The sequence below is a fragment of the Pyrgilauda ruficollis genome, unplaced genomic scaffold (assembly GCF_017590135.1).
Source record: "Pyrgilauda ruficollis isolate IOZ18807 unplaced genomic scaffold, ASM1759013v1 scaffold58, whole genome shotgun sequence".
NCBI lineage: Eukaryota > Metazoa > Chordata > Aves > Passeriformes > Passeridae > Pyrgilauda > Pyrgilauda ruficollis.
The window spans coordinates 358124-376800 of NW_024527488.1; the positions used below are offsets into that span (position 1 = coordinate 358124).

General features: G+C 42.6%; 2 protein-coding genes across 2 annotated transcripts; one reads left to right on the forward strand and one right to left on the reverse strand.

Moving 5' to 3' along the window:
- Nucleotides 1-3321: 3321 nt before the first annotated feature.
- RPL7L1 (ribosomal protein L7 like 1) lies at nucleotides 3322-7313 on the forward strand. Its single transcript, XM_041482333.1, has 7 exons — nucleotides 3322-3431; nucleotides 3564-3672; nucleotides 5204-5367; nucleotides 5542-5679; nucleotides 5923-6032; nucleotides 6205-6417; nucleotides 6673-7313. The coding sequence occupies exons 1-6, from the start codon at nucleotides 3415-3417 to the stop codon at nucleotides 6411-6413; spliced, it is 747 nt and encodes a 248-aa protein (XP_041338267.1). The 5' UTR covers nucleotides 3322-3414; the 3' UTR covers nucleotides 6414-6417; nucleotides 6673-7313.
- Nucleotides 7170-10397, reverse strand: MAD2L1 (mitotic arrest deficient 2 like 1). The gene is made up of 5 exons (XM_041482335.1): nucleotides 10063-10397; nucleotides 9738-9884; nucleotides 9536-9656; nucleotides 9091-9194; nucleotides 7170-8593 (listed from the first exon to the last, which is right to left on the reverse strand). The coding sequence occupies exons 1-5, from the start codon at nucleotides 10145-10147 to the stop codon at nucleotides 8421-8423; spliced, it is 630 nt and encodes a 209-aa protein (XP_041338269.1). The 5' UTR covers nucleotides 10148-10397; the 3' UTR covers nucleotides 7170-8420.
- Between the last annotated feature and the right edge of the window lie 8280 nt (nucleotides 10398-18677).

Genomic DNA, 18677 nt, shown 5'->3' on the forward strand with positions numbered 1-18677 from the left:
CTATCTCTAGTGATTCCAAAACCCTACTCCCAAGCTTATTTCACCTTGAACCCATCGTTTCATAGAAAAATTTGTGAAACATTGCTGCACTTTAATTTACTGACTTTTATCTGCTGTCTCACTGCCTTAGCACTCAGCCTTATAACAACTGCTGTGCCATGAGGAGAATCCTGCAACTACCCCCTCCCTGCCTTTTTTTCTGCTGTGTGTAGGGACAGAGCCCCTTTCTTGGGATAACGCTACAGGTGACCACTGACATCCCTCCTTCTCCATCTCTCTGTGTTTCCCTGCCTAGTATTTCCTGGCCAAATACCAACACTCTGTAGCTTTTTCTTGACTGGGCAGTTGTCACTAATAATAGCAGGCAAAATCAAATATTCCAATCAGAACTTTCCCTACATAAATTAACAGGGAAAAAAGTGAGAGGACCTTTATAGCCCTATTGCACTGTCAGCACTCAGGGCCACACATCCTTCAGGGCTCAGCCTTGCTACAACCAGTGAAACTACTCTGCTGTGATTTTATATTAATTACTGCAGGTCATTTCTCACCTGTGATGTTTTAGTCCTTTTCTGATTCCTGTTTCTGCTGAAATAACTCATGCCTGTTGTTTCCCTAGTCTCCCAAACTGAACTTGCAAAAGGATATTACGTAGTTGTGTCAGTAACCAGAGCCATAAAAGGAAAATAATTAACTGTTTTCTTTTTTTAAAAAAAAGAGTAAAAGTTATCATCCACCACCCACCACCATTGTATCACAATCACTGAGGTTTAGAACAGAGAGTATTATCTGTGTATACAAAACATCTCCTGTTTTGTCTACACTGACATGATAAACTTCCTAATTAGGTTATTCCATTCCATCTCTTTTTATGCTCCCCAGTCTGTAGTATTTTTATGAATAGTTTATGCTGTGGTGTACTTATTAATATGCTTCCACAACCTAAATGGCATAATTATCTCAAAAGTTCAATTAAAAAGTAATCTAGGTAGGAGGTAGGATTCCCAATTACTGAGTGTGGGAAAGACTCCTATTCTGTTCTCACTGTCTTTCATCTCAGACATAATTGAATTGGTCTTTCTCCCAAATAAAATGCAGCTTTTCATCCCTGTGGAAGAAGGAGAGAGGTCATGGAGACCTGTGGAGACCACATATAATGATGTCTATTTTTAACTCCACTTTTCTTTTAAGATACAATTAAATTTGTTGTACACTCAAATTGCAGCCACCATGTGCACTCTCTTATAGACAAGACAGAAAAATAAATTATTTTCATTGCTGTTTATTGTAATTGAAAAACAGTTTTTCTATTTCGGGTTCATTAGCCAGGCCTTTACATGTGCATTAGAAGTAAAACAAAATCAATTTACATTTTAATTCTTACAAATGTTTCACTTTGGAAACTTGTAAATAGGTACCACCACTCTTTTAGAAAATGTCAGAACATTCTGACAGACATAAAACTGTAATTTAATATTCATAACTTCAAACTCCAGATATAATTTCCAGGGACAATAATTGTGAACAGTGCCAGGGCTTTATTAGTAGTCTGATTTCCTTCCAGGGAATTATTCACAATAGTTATTGTAAAATCGAGCTTTTGCAACTGGAATATTTTCTATTAATGCTGATAAATTAGTGGCACTAAAGAATGAATTGTTTTGCCCCACTCAATTTTTTTTTTCTAGGGAGACACAACGACAAGTTTTATGGTTTAGCCTTTTCAATTTGATGTATTAGGTGCCACTAACTGAGGGTACACATCTGTGTTAGTCTCATACCCACATTGCTCCTTCTGCAGTGAATTTGCAGAATTTCTGACAAAAATGCCCATCTTAAGGATGCTTATTTCGAAAATAATAAACCCATGCATCTATCAACAATGTTTTTCAAAAATGTTTTTATGAAATATTAGTATATCTCCATATGATTGTGGTTTTCATGAAACAAAGTCTTGGACAACCCAGCTTTTCTCTCTATTAATTATTGGTTTGATTGTGTGTATGGAGCAGTTCCTGGGCATCTTTCCAAATTGTATAAACGTTTTCCTTAAAAGATCTGAAAATAGGCACAATTTAAGACCACAAGGTACTTTCCTTATCAAAATATCCTCAGGATTAGATCACTGGTGAAATGAACAAAATATAATTTCTTTGGCTCTGTCTATAAAGAATTTATTACAGGCACATTTCAGACTGGGGCATAGTTCAATGATGAGAGTGATGGGACCTCAAGCCCTTTTGCTGTTTTGAGACTGCACACAGCATCAATAAAGATTTTGTGGGATTTGAAATTAATTTAATGGGGTTTTATACCCATGGAATGAGAAAATAAGTCAAGAAGTTTCATGGACCTCTGACATCCCACCTCATCTCCTGACTTGGCTTTTGGAATTGGAGCCCTAAAAGTTTTGTGTGCAGAAGTTCAGAGTGCTGAAGGCCAGTGTGCAACAGGTTGCTGTCTAGGAAAGTGGGAACACTTTTCCTGGGTATCCCTGCAAACAGGGGCATTTGACTATCCATTCATTAAAACAATATAACCACTGGTTAAAGTTTAGCGAGTCAGCCTCGGAATGCTGCTGTTCTGGGAGATTTTTCATAGCAACAGCGCTTCAAATATTTACTGACTTATTGTTTCCTGGCCATTAATGATGGAATACCGAGAGGCTGTTTGCATTTCCCTCCTGTCACACAAAGCACGTTCATCTGTACATTTAAATAGGCCACTTTCTCTGGTGTGAGCTACCAGGGATTCCAGCTCTATTTATACGTCAGGGTGAAATTTGTGTAGTTACGGGAAAAGTTTCAGATTATTTATTTCGTAAGCTTGTTGCTTTGTGTCTCATATCCAAAAACTGGGGAAATGGGTTTGCTCACTGAGGGCTCGTTCTTCCTGGCATTTGGGATCGAGTTCCTAAATAGAGATTTTCATGTTTTAGGTGTCAAGGCAGAAGTGGGCTCATGTAGAGTGCTGTAGAGGTTTGCAGCACCGCCGAGGTGAGCAGCGAAACCCTGGCAGCACCGAACCTCCCAGCAAGGCTGGAGCTGCTCAGCGGTGAGAGGACACTGCGGTCAGTGTAAATGAGAACGGTATCAGAGCGTAAAGTCACACATCCCTTTCCATCCCGCACGGCTCACCAGGAACAACCCCAACACCATCCAGCCGAGCGTGAAGCTCTGGCACCACCTGCGGGTGACGCGGCTGTCACACCCCGTGTCCCCGCGGCCCCTCCTGTCCCAGGCTCGCCGCGTGTGGAAGCCCCTGGGCGAGTGCAGGGCCGGCCAGCAGCGCTTCCCTCCCCCCGGTGCCAAGCCCTTCCCGGCGCTCCATGATCACCGGGCAGGCGAACGGCGCCTGAGGGGGAGCGGCCATGCCCCGCCCCATCCCGCGCATGCGCAGTGGCGACACGGCAATATGGCGGAGCTGGAGGAGTAAGTGGGGCAGCGAGGGAGGGAATGTGGGATCTGCCGCCATCCGCGGCCTGGGGGCGGCCGCGGGGGTGGCCCGGCAGGGGTCGGGATGCGGGAATGGGCTGGGATGTGACCGGGCTGTCCCGCCCGCAGGCCGAGGCGGCGGATCCCGCTGGTGCCGGAGAATTTGCTGAAGAAGAGGAAGGCGTACCTGGCCATCAAGGCCACCCAGGCCAAGCAGGCGCTGCTCAACAAACGCAAGGTACGGCGGGTCCCGGCAGAGCCTGGTGCTGCAGCCCCAGCTCGTTCTGCGCAGCAGGGAACCACAGTTCCTTGAAATTTCTGGGAAATGAATGGTCGGGCCCCTCAGAGAGGGGTGCTAGGGGTCGTCTTTGGGCTTCCGACTGGGGCTTGAATCCCTCAACAGCTCCGTGTCTCTGAGCCTTGTAAAGAGGACAGAATTGTACAGGTTATTACACCAAAACAAATAAATGGAAGACTGTGAGTTGTTCCTGTTGGATCGGTGTTTGCAGCCACATGTGGGAAACTGCAGCGCTGCTGGGTTGTCTCTGCTGCCCTGGGATTTCACTGTCTGAAACCACCCTTGTGTTGAAACCTTGCGTGGAAGCCGTGCTTTTCTGAGGGGGCATTTAGAGTTATTTCTCTGTTAGGGCAGCACAGGTCATGGTGAAGCCTTTTCTGCGTGTGTGAGGTGGCACATGTCCTAGTGCAGACACTCCCTGTGTACACTGTGCCATTTCCAGACTGGCAGAGCACAGCAAACCTTTCTAATTCCAAATCTGAGACTTGTTCTGCTGTACCCCAGGTAATACAGTAGGTGTCTGTCTTAAAGCTTTCCCAGTGAATCTTGTGGGATTGTGTGCAAAACTCCTGCCATTTTTGTTTGATACCATGTTTACATTTTTAAAAGCATCAGTGGCTTGCTGTATTTCCAAGGTGGGAGCATAAGCAATAATATTAAATAGCTACTCCTTAAGATTCTCATTACAAAAAGGACCTTAGTGATAAGACTTTGATTAGGTTTGCCTGCTTTGAAAATTCAAACACATTTCATGGGTGATTTACAAGGTGAGATAGAACAGAAGACACACAACGTTAGATTCTTTAATTTAAAGTGGCCTGCTAATTTAACCAGTAGAGTATCTTAAATATAATTGTGTAATGCTTTGCATTTGCAAGTCCTATTTGTATGAGAAAATACTATGACTTAGGTGGATGTACTCATTCCTAAGCTAAAGAGAGACATTTAAACATCTGTTTAATTCTAAAGAGGAGCTTTACATTTTCTAATAGTAATGGAAAGACTTTTTATCAGGTGAGCTGGATGTTCTGTTTAAATTAGCAATACTTAATGAATGTTTGAGATTTTTCTTGCCTGTGTGCCAGTATAGAAACTGACTTGAAATGCAGTTGCATTCTCTCGGAGGGTAATTTTGAGTCACACTAGGGTATTGCTGTAGCATCTGTTTTGCCCACACGTTGTTTCTGGCTTTCCCAGCCATTGCTGAGCTGTGTGTGTAGCTATGCCTAGAAGTATCCCAAGTCTTTAACCTGATTTATATTTTTCCTGCGGAAAAGCTCTTTGTTCACTGTTCATAAATAATAGTTGTGTGTAAACTCATGTGTTGTCCCTCAGTTCTGCCTCCCTTGGGCTTAGATAATCAAATTTATTTTCTTACTGCTTCCAAAGCTGTAAGGACATTGTTCACTACTTCTGCATTTCATTTGGCCTTTCAGATGTAAACCTCACTTTGTTTTCCTTTTGTCTGCAGCAGCAGAAGGGGAAGCAGATCCAGTTCAGGCGCCTGGAGACCTTTGTTCGGGATTCGTGGCGCAAACGCCGGGATGACACCCGGCTGAGGCGCATGGAGCAGAGGCCTGGGCAGGCAGCGGCGCCTCAGGAGAGCAAACTGGCCTTCGTCGTGAGGATTGTGGAGTGAGAGCCTTCCCCCACTCCTTCCCTTGTTGTTGCTGCCCTTTGTTGTGTCATTTCCACGCCAAGGCAGTGGGATCAACCCAGACATCACCTTGCGTCACCTTGCAGGTGATCTGGGGCTTTCTGTTGCTGTGCTAGAGAAATGTGGTTATTAATAAATTCTGTTTTCCTCAGTATTAAGGGAGTGACTAAGAGGGTGAAAAGAGTGATTGAGTTGCTGCGGCTGAGGAAGAATTACACCGGCGTGTTTGTGAAGCTGAGCCCGCTGTCGCTGAAGATGCTGCGGATCGTGGAGCCTTACGTGGCGTGGGGGTACGTACCCCTCCCATCACTTGGGGGTCATTGGATTCTCCAGCTGCTGTCACACATCCCTTACTTCTCCAGGAATGGTCAAAACTTAATCAACTTGATATCGAAAACTTGTTATTGTCTGTGTTCTCATTGTTCTTCTTGACATAATTTGGTTACTTTCCCACCTCTGCACACGGAAGTGGGATGGGCTTCCCTCTGCATCATGTCTCGCTGTTACAGAATCTGATTTTTGTTTCTGCACAGACAGCCTAACCTGAAATCTGTACGAGAGCTCATCCTGAAACGGGGCCAAGCCAAGATCAAGAAAAAGAGGGTGCCTCTGACAGACAACGTGCTGATAGAGGAACATTTAGGTGAGGAAGGAAGAGGGTGAGAAAATTGAGGAAAGAGTTAGGTGTTGAGAGTTTAGTCTGACCTGAAAGGGTGGGGAGAGACAAAATCTTGCCAAACTGGAGAACTGGCAATTCTGGAGCAGTGTGGGGGAAGATGATACAGCTGGACATCTCTTTTTCTTTTCTCATGCAGGGGGCTGTGGTATCATTTGTCTGGAAGACCTTATTCATGAAATCTACTCAACTGGGAAGTATTTCAAAAGAGTAACCCGCTTCCTGTGGCCGTTCCATCTGTCGGTGGCTCGCCACGCGTCGCGGAACAGAGTGGGTTTCCTCAAGGAGATGGGCAAGCCTGGCTACAGAGGTGATGCAATCAACCAGCTCATCCGGCAGCTCAACTAGTCAGGTGAGCACTGCCTGCTGGGCTGCTTCTGAGGCTTATCCTCCATTCTCTGTTCTAAGGACAGCCAGCCTGCCATTGAAGATGAAGGGGATGCTCCCTTGGTTTTGATGGTCACTGCAAAAGTGACCTCAAAGGAAACGATTAATCAAGAGTGTGGGGCCCATTAGGTGTCAGCACATGCTGTTGGATACCTCCATGAAGGCTTGGTTCCTGGGAGATAAAATGACTTTCTTGTTTATTTTCTTCCCTATTCTGCAGGGTTTTTGTGAAAACTTCAGGATCTATGACCCGTCCCTTTTCACATGTACCTTTCATGGACACTATCTACATGCAGTGATCTATCTGTATGCAACTTCTCTTGACTGCTGGTGCCTCTATAAAAGAAGAAATACAGAGATGATGATGGAGATGGACTTTGGGCTGGCCCTTCTTAAAGAAGATAAATTCTGTTTGGTACAAGAATGAGCTTCTTGGAGCAATTTCACTTTTGCATCTCTGTAAAAGAAGTGGTTTTTATGCTCACTACTGCAGACTTCACTCTTTGACATGCACCTGCTTGTGGGGGTGAAGGGGTAGTGGAGTCAAAATTGTGCTAATAGGCAGAAGAAAATACCAAGGTCTTCCTGTGTTACTGGAGCACAAGCCCTAGCAGTGAATAATGTCACTTTTTAAGTACCTAGATTGTATTTATTTAAAAAAATTAAGGGTTTTGTGCTCCTTAAAGACACATTTTTTTGGCAAGCCTTTCTTGTTGGTTGTTGTTTTTTTTACTTCTGCTGGATTGGGACTGCTAGGGAGAATGATATCCTGGAAACAGGAAAGCCCAAAAAGGTTGTAATACAGTCATGGGGTGAGGTATATGTAATTGATGTTTTTAAAATAAACTTTTGAAATTATATTATTATAACAGAAGGTCCTACATAACTGTAAAAGAGTGGAAAAACCAGTTAAACACTCTGGCTGGAATGAATTTAGTGAAGGAAATGAAGAAAACCATGGAAGAGTCTGAAAGTGCTGGAGATTTAAATCCCTAATTTCTTGAACTACAGAAATGGCTAAGGACACATGAAGAGTCCAGTGCTGTTCAACAACCGTGGAAGGCACTGCCATTGGTTCACTGTGACTATTTAAACTCCTATTTGAAGACTTAGGTGGGAGCAAACTATTAATCCATGAATGGACTTCCTGCGGACTCCACACCACTTGGAGACTCAGGAAGGAAACATTTAAGTAACCAGAGGAGGAGGATGCCTTTTGGATGTTACATGTGTGACAGTTATAAACTAGGATGTAGCATTCATAAAACCATCGGAAACACGAAGGAGTGCAGACTCTGAATTAGAGAACACTATAAAACTCAAAGCTTTATTCTGTAAAACAATAGAAACATAGAAAATGCTGGACAGACACTACAGACGTACACAGAGCAACTCTGTCCCCAGAACTAGAGCCCAGTGGTCATTAAAATAGAGGGCTTCATGTATTTAAAGTTTTCCTGATAAACAGCTGCTTCCATTGTAGAGCAGTACAAGAATTGTTTGGTTGATTCGTTTTAGGGTTATTTCTGGTAATAAAACAGCCCAGGCTTCTAACATGAAAACTGGCACACTAGGAATGAGATTATTTTAATTGCTACAGAGACTTTTAAGACTGCTAACAGAATGGAGTTTAAAAATAATTCTAAAATATAAAATTACAGGATCTGAACACAAATCTAGCAGCTAATCCCAGATTTAGGCAGTTTTTCTAGCAGAGGCAGTGGTTTAACACTATTAGTTTAGCTCATACAGTAAAGTAAGAATTGAACTATGACCATGAATACCTTTTCTAAATCTGTTTTAAAATTATGCTAGCTTAGTCTAGTGTCACATAATCACAGGCACATTGTCTTTGTGTCCTGCTTTATCAAGAGGACAGTAATGATGTGCTCACAGATTAGCTGCATGATGAACAGAAACTATACAAGGTGACAGCGTATTTACACACACAAAGCTTGCCCCTGCATCTTAGGGAACAGAATCCTTCTTGTAAGCCACCGTGGTGTTGACTTTGTGGATTGTGGTAGTGAAGGAACGCAGCCGAACCTCCTCTGAATTGGCTATGAACTGTGGTCCTGACTCTTCCCACTTTTCTGGCACTGCCAAATCTTTATCTGTGTATATCAGCAAGTCAAAGGCACCTGGGAGCAAGGGAGAACAAATTCACCATAAGGAGATGGCAGGTTTGAAGAGCATCTTCTAGAACTTGAGACAAGGACCAAGCTTTTCAGAAGTTACACTGATACTAGTTATATGAAAAAAAGCAATAGTTAAAATAAGTTCTATTCATGTTAGGCCATTTTAGTTTTCTCAAAAACTAAGTTGTGTAGTAATTTTTTTTTTTTAAGCATGTTACAATGCTGTGGAGCTGAGCTCTGTATAGCACTTCATATGAACACATTATTCATGAAAACTTGCATTCCTCAGGGCATACATACTTAATTTCTTCAAATTTGTTAAGCCACCCCAAGTTCTGTTCTGATCTGAGTCCCTCAACGTAATATCTCACAAACCTGATGGTACACGATGTGTAATAATCAAAAAGCCTCAGAAAACCAGAAAATATTTTCCAAAGCTGGAAAGTTACTGAGGTTTTTCAAAAGCATTTTATTTCTTTAGTGCAGTTTGGGATACTCACAGGCAGATTCCAAGAGTGGCAGGAAGGTTACTGTGGCAGTTATTTGTCTGATGACAGAGCGAATTTCATCCTGAATTGCCTTCTGAGATTTCTCCCGTGGTCCACTGGAAAAATAAGAAAACTGTGGTAAGAGAAGAAACTTCTACTGTGCTGACAATTTCCTCTAAATACAGTTCTCTTTAAGCTCTGGTAGTCTGTTTGCTACAGTATTTTTAGATTGTAGTGACACTTTTAAGTCCTTAGAAAAGTTAAGCGATAGCTGCTCTCCCTTTATTGTTGTTTGTGTGTTCAGTCATATAATGACTGGTTTGCAGACAAACAAGAGGGCAGGGCACTGAGAAATGTTTGAAGGAACAAGTCCATGGCATTGATCCAAGTCCATGGCATTGATCCTGTGCCTGCCCCGATACGCGGGATAGGGAAGCATGGGAGTGGAGCTACTCACTTGTCATCCTTTGCAGTTTTGTCACACTCGATGTCAAACTGCCACCGCTCCAGGACCTCGCTGCTCTCGATGCTGGAGATGACCACCACCAGGCGCTGCACGATGCACTTGTACAGCCACTCTGCAAGAAGCAGGGCAGTCGCTTAGAGCGCGAGAAGCAGGGCAGGGACACGGCCGGGAGGGCCCCGCCGCCGGCCCGCACCTTTCATCTGCTCCGTCACGTTGTTGAGGTAGTTGGCCAGCTCGGGGTCCGTGGTGACCAGCAGGGTGAGCCCGTACTTCTGCACGCGGGTGAAGGTCTCGGGGGGGTAGATGCCCCGCTGGTACAGGATGCTGTTGATTCCATAGGCTGCACGATTTAGACGGAGAGGGAAAGGGATGTGTACCACACCCCCCCACAAGCCCCAGCCGGCGGCCATGTCGTCCCACAAGACGCGGCCTCCCACCCCCTCACCTCCCCTCCCACCACCCTTCTCTCCCTCCCTCTCTCGCAGCGCGGTCCCCGAGGTCCCCCGCGGCCCCCTCACAGAAGAACTCGGCGACGAGCTCGGCGCTGCCGCGGAGGGTGATGCCCTGGTGCTCCCGGCCGAGCTGCTGCTGCTGCGCCGCCATGGCCGCCGCTTCCCCGCCGCCCGGTTCGAATCCGGCCCCGCCCCCGCCCGGCCCCGCCTCTTCCCGCGCGCGCGGCCGCGCTGAGGGGGGCGCGCGCCGCCTCAGGCGATCCCGCCGGCTTTCCCTCCGGGAATCGGCATTCCCCGGGCCCCTTAGCCGTGCAAAACGGGCGGCAGCCTGCGGGGTTCCGCGGCTGCCTGTCGGGAAAAGGAGGGTTTTCTCTCCCTGTTAAACTGCCCGGCCGCTCCCGGTGCCGTTGCGTCTGTGGGCGGGGCTGAGGGGAGCGCGGAGCGGGGGTGGAGCGAGTGAGGAGCTCTGCCGTGGGAATGCTGTGGGGAATTACGTTTCACCGTTTGCCAAGGTGTATTCGACCTTACGAGCCTAAAAATGGTACTTTCCGGTATGAATTGAACAAATACTTCCCTTATGATTTATTGGTGGCTTTCAGGGTGTAAGTCATGCAGTAGGTGTTTCAAAATAAAATACTGTTTTGCAAGCACTGTGAAGAGACAAGTGGGGGCAACGTGGGAAAGCAGGATAAACAATTTTTCCTTCAATCCATAATAACTCCAGAAATAATAATAATAAAAAAAGGTTAAGAAGCATTCGGGTTGTTGGGCTGCCTTGGTGAAGAGAATTTGCTACTTGGTCAAACAACTTCAGTCTTATTGCTACAGGGACACCAAGGAAGATGTTGCAACCAGTGGCCATCACCTGCAGGAAGCTGTGGCAGAGGTTAACAGGTAAGAGAGACTGAGCAGAACAAAGAAATGTTGAGGTATGTTAATGATATGAAGAGGGGAAGTTATGGTCTGCTGGGATAGTAACAAAGTGGCCAGCTAATTAGATTGTAAAATCAATTATAGGTAGGAAAATGAAAATTAATGGGCTTGCTGGGCACAGAAGGGCTGCAAATGAAATTATTCCCTGGATGTGATTTTTCCAAAGCATCATCTGATATCATCATCTAAGATATACTTGTGTTAGATACCCATATTGCTCTTGAAAGAAACAAATTGAACAGTCTTAGAAAGAAGTTGCATTCAAAACAGAAATATTTATCCTGAGGATAAAAACCATGTACACACAGTACAGTGGGCCAGATGCTAAGAGAGTAAATTGATGGTGTGATTGCTTATTTTATTGTAATAAAACACTTTTTCTCAGAAGCTTAGGCTTTGTCTTGGTTCCAGTTTTGATCCAAGAGGAAGCATGGTTTTCCTCAGGGTTCAGGCTGCTGTGATTAAAACAAACGGTGTAGTCCTGAAGTCATGTGCTGAAGTTCTGAAAGGGTCTGAATAATTTAATTTAACCACAGGAAATTTATTCTGGATCTTGTTCACTAGTTATTGTGTTATACATAAGTCTTCTGAATAAAATATTTTCTGAGTAAGAGTGGTCTATTTCCAAGGCTGTGATAATGGAAGCATTTTTCATCCAAAGCCTAACTTTTAGAAGTTGGATGGCTGTGAATATCAGCTGTTTTGCTTAAAACCCTATGTACTATGGTGCTCTTATTTATCTACCCCCAAATGCTCTCAGCCCTCTGGGTTTTTTTCTACACTTGGCTTCTTGTCCACTTTGCTTTTGGACAGCTGCTCATTTTTGTGATAAATAGAATAACTCGAAAGCGTGAGACCAGGCAAGAATAGTAGAGCTTTTGATTAATATTTAACATATTTCTCCTCCAGCTGTCCTACTATTAAAACCAGACAGAAGAAAGGAATCCAGGTGTTTCTTGGTTGACCAAGTTAATGTCCCTGTGTTTCAGTTTGGGTGGTTTGCACACACACACACAGGTGCATATGCTTATCAGTGACAGACTTAATTGCTACTTCATTGCTGCTGACAAGATTCACCTGGCAGGAACTGAGAGTGGTTGGTGAGCTCTGTTAGAACTCTGAGCTTCCTGCACCTGGCATTTCAGAGTCTTGGGTCACTTTTCTCTCCCTGGTTCTGTGCCGTGATTAGCACCGGTTTCTGCCCTGATGTGCTCCCTTCTCCAACACCTTTGCATTTTGTGCATTTTGCACAACCTTTGGAAATTTGTTGTTTCTTCTGTGCTGTAAGTAAGCTGCAGCTGCCATCATGGCCTTGCCAGGTGTGATGGGGACGTGCACACAAGTCCTTCTTGGTGTTCCTGACCACGCTCCTAGACAGTGCCTGCAGTCTGTGGTTAGGGAATGTCCAGCAGGAGGAGGGTTCTGCAGCTCTGCCAGGTATCCTGCTGAGGGTGAGTGGCTGCTTTGTGACGGGCTGCTTCCTGACCAGCTCCGAGGGACTCTCACGAACCAGGAGGACAGGCTAAGTTGTACTCCTGGCACAGCAGGAGTTGGCTATCATTGCTTTAATTATCTCATTATAAAACCTTCATTTTCATAGGGAATGTGAAATCCCAGTTGGATTTAATTTAGGTCTCTTACAACTCTTTAGTTGCTATTCAGTTTCTCAATTGCAGCTTGATGTTGCAACACAGTTTTTTTGATTCTCGTTCTGTGAGAGGAAATGTTCTGTATTTAGCTTGGCTTTTCTGCTACATTCAGTGATTGTTTCCCTGTGGCAATTGTCACTGAACCGTGGGGAATCCAAATCATTGGAAGGCCTTTTTTTTTTTTTTTTTTTTTTTTTAAGGCAAGCCAGGTCACATTCCCATAGTCATTCAGCACACTAGGAGACATAATCCACTTGTAGAGCTCATTCCCATTATTTGTTCATCTTTTGAACTTCAGGAGGATGTGGACAGGTCTCTTCTCTCCAGAATAGCAAAACAACTTATGAAATGAAAGTTTCAACAGTCTTTGTAGGACTAAAGTTTGCAGGGTAAGTACAGGTGCCTCCTGTCAGGTGTGAAAATAAAATCTCTTTTCAAGTTGGCTAATCCTATTTTTAAAACATAAAACATGGAATATTATTACAAATATCAATGCTGTGCCCTTCACCAAAGGCAATGAGAGCAATGCAACAGTGAAAGATTGTCTTGAACTTTAAGGATTTATGAAAAGAAATGGATATTAAAATTAATCAGTCAATATGGGCCAGTAATCTCCACTATAATTTTTAATGTGATGAGTAGACTTCCCAAAGCGACTTTCTTAGGTTTTGAATGCCATGTGGAAATTTTTACAGTTAATTTTCTGAATTATTTTGAAATTAGATAAGTCGGGTAAGTATTTATTTCTCTTATAAAATGAAAGAGCTTTGATCTTTCTGTACTTAAGCCAATGTTAGAACTCCATCTAGCTTGAAAGTAGCTGTGTCCAGATAGTGGCTGCCTTGTACAGTGAAATAAATTCTTGCAGATTTTGAGACTTTTGAAAGCTCCTTCTGTAGAACATAAAGTGGTATCTTTTTTGGTTTTTGGGGAAGGTCTTCCTTCGAAGACCTGACATTTTTCTAAAGGAAAAAGTTAGTGTTTGTGACGGTATTACCTCTGCAGTGCCAGGAGATGGCAGCAGGCACACGCGTTATCTGCACTCCCGCAGTTTCGGCTGGAAGTACAGCGAGTTGGTTTCACTGTTAGGTACTTTATTAGTTTTACACCTTTTTCTAGCTTTAAAATCGTTGTTGCAGAATGCCCATTTTTCCTGTTTACCTTTGGTTGCTGTTGCATTAAAGACAATTTAACAGAGAAATTATTATCTTTAAACATTTCATGTGAGGATAGGAATCCTGTTTCAGAATTAGGAAGAACAGGACTTGGAGCTTTTTTGTGCCTTGAGAACTAAGTAGTGCTGTTACACTGGTAACAGGTATGTGGAATCCACTGAATCCTGCTCTTTACAACTTAATTCCCTTCGTTACTTAATCCCCAACCTGAAGGTTGATAGTTTGAAAGGTGAATGTTAATCCAGTTCAGTTTAGCTCCTGTCACATCTGAAATTTTCTTATTAATATATCGATGGAAAACTGGGGAGTTCTCAGCTTAAATTTACTAAGCCAGTATTACTGGAAATTTAGCTTTAAATTCAAAATGAGCCTTCTTAAGTACCCTGGAACATTGATTTATCATTTATAGGTTTATCAGCAGAGACTTTTGGTGGGTCATCAGAAACTGAGGAGAAAGAGATCCTGAAGATTGGTAGCACTGTAAATAAATATGCCTTGGTAGTACCATAGGGAATTTTGATAGGATTCTGTTGTGTGGTTGCAACATGTTAGGTGGGAATTGTTGCTTTGTGATTGCTTTCTAATCGTGTCACTTGTGATGTATAACCATCAGTTGATTGTGCAGCAAGGAATACAGTGCAGCTTACATAATGCCTGTGAATTTTGATGACTGAAGAGGGAAATATATTGTGAAAAGCATGTTATTTGCGTTAGAAATATTTGAGGCAAAATATGAATATTTCCTTTATTTCAGCTTGAAAATTAGAGTCTTTATGCATTTTTTTTCTACAGTTAGATCTCCAGGCAGGTTAGGTGTCCCGTTGGCAGAATGATGATCATTACTGAGGAGAACAGGCATAAAAATACTCAAAATCTTTCTCCAAATTATTGGACAGAAAATGGCAAAGAATGACTTTCTAAAGATATTTATTCCTATGTGGTAGGAGGAATTCTTCAACGAAGATAATTTATTTCAAGAAAAAATTCCTTTTCCATATGTTTTGAGAAATTTATGCATACCATTCTTAAAAAAAAATAAACAACCAAAACAGAACAAATTGTCAGCAATAAGTCATAATAGTGAAAAGAGTTAAAATTTTTCATGAGGTAGGCAGGCTGGGACTGTATCCTGAGCAGTTCCTCTCCACCCCATACCTGCAGCTCTCAGTACACGCTGCTTCCTTGGGAAGTGTCATCCCATAGCATGGAGACAAAATGCTTGACTCCTAAACTTTGTACCTTAATCAGAACTTGTCTGCTCGGCTGGTTCACAAACACACATGAGCAGTCCAGAAGTAACATGAAGTGGTAAAAATGTCTTTATCTGGAAATCAGGGCAATATCTGATTACTAGACTGATGGCTTAACACCCATTAAAGAGGCTGTCTTTGCACAAGAACAGCATTGAGGTAAGTGTGGGAAGTATCAGGTACAAACCAAAGCTTATACAATGCTGCATCCCATGTGAAAAGTGAAGAAAGGATTTGCTGGTACAATTTGAATAAATGCACTTGGTTTTCTTCGTCGTTAATGAGCCCGAAAGGACATCCAATTCACTTCTTGCTGTTAGTCAACACCAGGAAAATTTTTAGGAGAAAATCTAGAGAAGGTTATAACACTATTTGAAAGTCCAATTACAAAATTCAAATTCCAAGCAGCTACCTGTGCCTCGTGCACAGTGGATGGTCTCATCCACACCTCATGATGTGATGTTGATAGGAGTGTAAAAATGGAAACCAGATGGCTTGGTAATGTGAGTAGCACTTTGATATTAATTGTTCCTTACAATCTTCTTTCCTTGAAATCTGATTTGAGTGAAAGCATGGCATTACTGCTCAAGGTAAGCTATTCCTTGTTTGTAACCTGACACTCAGTGGAAGGTAGACTAGATTCTTACCTGAAGGGTCAGGTCACTGGCTACTGAGGAAATTCTCCTGTGGTAGCTGGGAGTCAGCACTCTCCTTGTTCATCCTTGCTTGCCTGGAACTTGGTATGAACTTGGGCTAATCAGTTCAGATGTAGATTTCAAATTTCCACAAAAGGATTTAATGGTCCTGCCAAGCTCATGTACATTGAGTTTCTGCAGCTTCTACCACGGAGATGCCTTGTGCACTGACATCCTTTTATTTTCAAGAACAGAGTCTCTGCTGTTTTGGTTTGAGATGTTTTTTGTGTTTTTTTTATTTGTTTGGGTTTGCTTTGTTTTGTTGTTTTGTTGGGTTTTTTTTTTTTGTTTTGTTTGTTTGGGTTTTTTTGTTGAGATTTGACAGTGATGACAGAGCCCACACTCATTTAACACTATGATATGACAACAGTCATCAGTCATGTAACACTGAGAAAACTGAGGTTCAGTAACATTTAGATCCAGAGGAAATCCAAACCCGCATCTCCCATGCCCAGGGAGGTGTTGTCATCACCAAGCTTTAAGCTGGTTTGGATGGGCAACATTCTTTATCCCCTGTGTTGAAACTGTGCCAAGGAACAGAATGGAGTTGAAAATCCATTTGGAGACAGCAGGGAAGAGGAAGACATTGAGCTTTAATGGTCAAACCTGGCAGAGAGAGTGCAGAACCACAGTCCAGCTGTCAAATTACTTTGTGTTTCTTTTACTTTATTTTCCTTATATTTTCACTTTGTATGAGATTTTCAGTACCCATAAAACTTAAACAGTGGGGTCTCTTTCTCTCAATGAAACTTGTGACAGAGAACCTTTTCTAATATTTCTTTTTATCGATATCACATTTCTCTCTATAAGATTTTCATTGTAAACTATGCTATAAACCCACAAGACAATATTAGTGGGAAATGATAGCAAAGATGTGTTGCCCTGCATGGTTGTAAGAAATGAGGTTTATTTGTCTCCTGTCATTATTACCTCAATAATCTCCTAAAGTGCTGCAGGATGACACACCTTGTCTGCTTGTTGCCTGTGCTGGTTTGTTGGGTGGAATGCCCTGCACCCTCCTGTGCAGCTCTTTCCCTCACCAGCATGGCCCCGTTGCTGAACTCTCCCTGCCAAAAGCTCCATCTCGCTGTGCCTGGCTGTCTCCAGTTACTGCCACACACGAGGTTTGCATTACTCTGATGATGTTTCAGATTCCCTCTCCATGGCAGCCTTAACCTTGCTCTGTCCTTGGGCACGTTTTGGCCAACCAGGTTGTGCCTGAATTTAGAAGTTGTAAAAGTCTGTGCTGACCTGCAGGTTTTTACATGTTACCCTTGGCGATTTTGCATTATGTTTACCAAACAAATTGAGCTGTTATTCATAAAGAGGGAAAAAGAATCCAACTAAATTCCCTGCAGATGGCAGAGGATATGCACATGATCACTTCCATCTCCTGTTTCAGCTGCAGTTTCATAAAAAATCTGAAATATGTTTTTAAAAATGCTGACAGTAGCAAAACTGAACCTAGACTGAAACAAAAACCTGTAGCAAAGGAGCAGTAGTGGACATGTTACGTAGATATTCTCCAACATTAAACAGGACGCAGTAAAGCCAAAGGTGGGTAAGTGTTGTAAACAAAAGTTTTGTATAACACATCAAAACATGCAATAACAAATGCAATTCTTCAGTTTCATGTTCTTTAAGGTGGGGTGGCATTAGTCATGGTGACAATGACATAAGTGTGTAAAAGATTGTACTGTTTGGGCAATGTTCATCAGCCACCCCTGACTGAGAGAGTTGTTCAGGGATGTGTAGTCAGTCTAAACTGAATTTTACAGCTGCTGAGCACAACTGGAACAGGAAAATTAGTGACTTGAGAGTAACATGGAGAAATCACAAATGGGATACTACTGGCTGTGTGGCATTTTGACGCCCTGAGAAGATTTTGGCAAAGAATTAAGTTACCTGAGAAAGGTCTCATCTCTTAAGATGATGAATTGTGAATAAGGATGATTTAGCCCACTTTTAATATGTTAAAGGCCCAAATAAACCAGCTGTACCTTCTTTGCTAGATACAGAGCAGTTGGTGTCTGAGCTGTTGAGACAAGGCAGTAACTTGTGTTTGTGTGCCTTCACCTTCACTATCCCAATTCTTGACGTGGTGGCTTCAGAAGAGTTTTGGAAAACTTGACTTAGTTCTAATTTGCAGAGGACTTCTGAACCATTTTTCAGTCACTATTCACTATTAAGTAACTGTGACTGCAAGTTACTATGGCCTGATTTGGGTAAAAGCTCCTCTGAAACAAAATACTCACCTTTACTTTTCTAGTAAAGAAAAATGAGTGCTACCTTAGTTTTTCTTTATACAGAGTACTTCAGCTGTGTTAAATCACTCTTGGTGTTCCTAAAGTAGGCGGTTTCAGTCCCCACTCAGCCCTGTCATGACCCTTTTCCCTCTGTCTTTTCTCAGTTTTTTGAGTGGAGGAGAAGGACATGGTCTGGGGGTGTGACGTTAGAACTGCATGTCTCCCTTATTTCCTCTTGAGATTTGTAGCATGAAATTATCAGTTCCTTTAACAGCACTAAGATGACATTTTCTGGGGTCAGTGTTTTTTTGGTTTTTTTTTATATTTGGTAAAGGTGCTGTTACTTGCTTATATGCCTGAGAATGAATTTTCTTATATTTGGCTTACTGTATTATTAACTGGAATACTAAAAACCATGCTTATGTTGGAATAGGACTGCCCTTTATAAGAGGACTCATTTTTGTGAAGCAAAATAATTGTTCCCAGAAAAACACATTCCTTCTCCATCAAACCACCATTCTATTTGACACACTGGCTGTTCATTCCTTTAGAATCTAAAAATCATTTTTAGTGATTTATGGACTGCTGTTGCTAATATTTCCATGATCCTGTTAAAAGTGAGTGCTTTTTCCTCAGTGGCCAGTTTTTGTGTTTTAAATAAGCAAAATGTCAGTTAAACTAAAAGCAGGTCTAAATCATGTATATACTAAAATTGGCATTGGCTTGCTGGCAG

What these genes read in the sequence shown, in the direction of transcription:
- RPL7L1 (XM_041482333.1), top strand. An exon ending in TTCGTCGTGAGGATTGTGGA is followed by an intron (nt 5,368 to 5,541) that starts GTGAGAGCCTTC and finishes TGTTTTCCTCAG; the next exon opens with TATTAAGGGAGTGACTAAGA. An exon ending in GCTGATAGAGGAACATTTAG is followed by an intron (nt 6,033 to 6,204) that starts GTGAGGAAGGAA and finishes TTTCTCATGCAG; the next exon opens with GGGGCTGTGGTATCATTTGT.
- MAD2L1 (XM_041482335.1), bottom strand. Translation starts at nt 10,147, where the DNA reads ATGGCGGCGCAGCAGCAGCAGCTCGGCCGGGAGCACCAGGGCATCACC. An exon ending in GCTCGTCGCCGAGTTCTTCT is followed by an intron (nt 9,885 to 10,062) that starts GTGAGGGGGCCG and finishes TAAATCGTGCAG; the next exon opens with CCTATGGAATCAACAGCATC. An exon ending in AAAACTGCAAAGGATGACAA is followed by an intron (nt 9,195 to 9,535) that starts GTGAGTAGCTCC and finishes TTATTTTTCCAG; the next exon opens with TGGACCACGGGAGAAATCTC.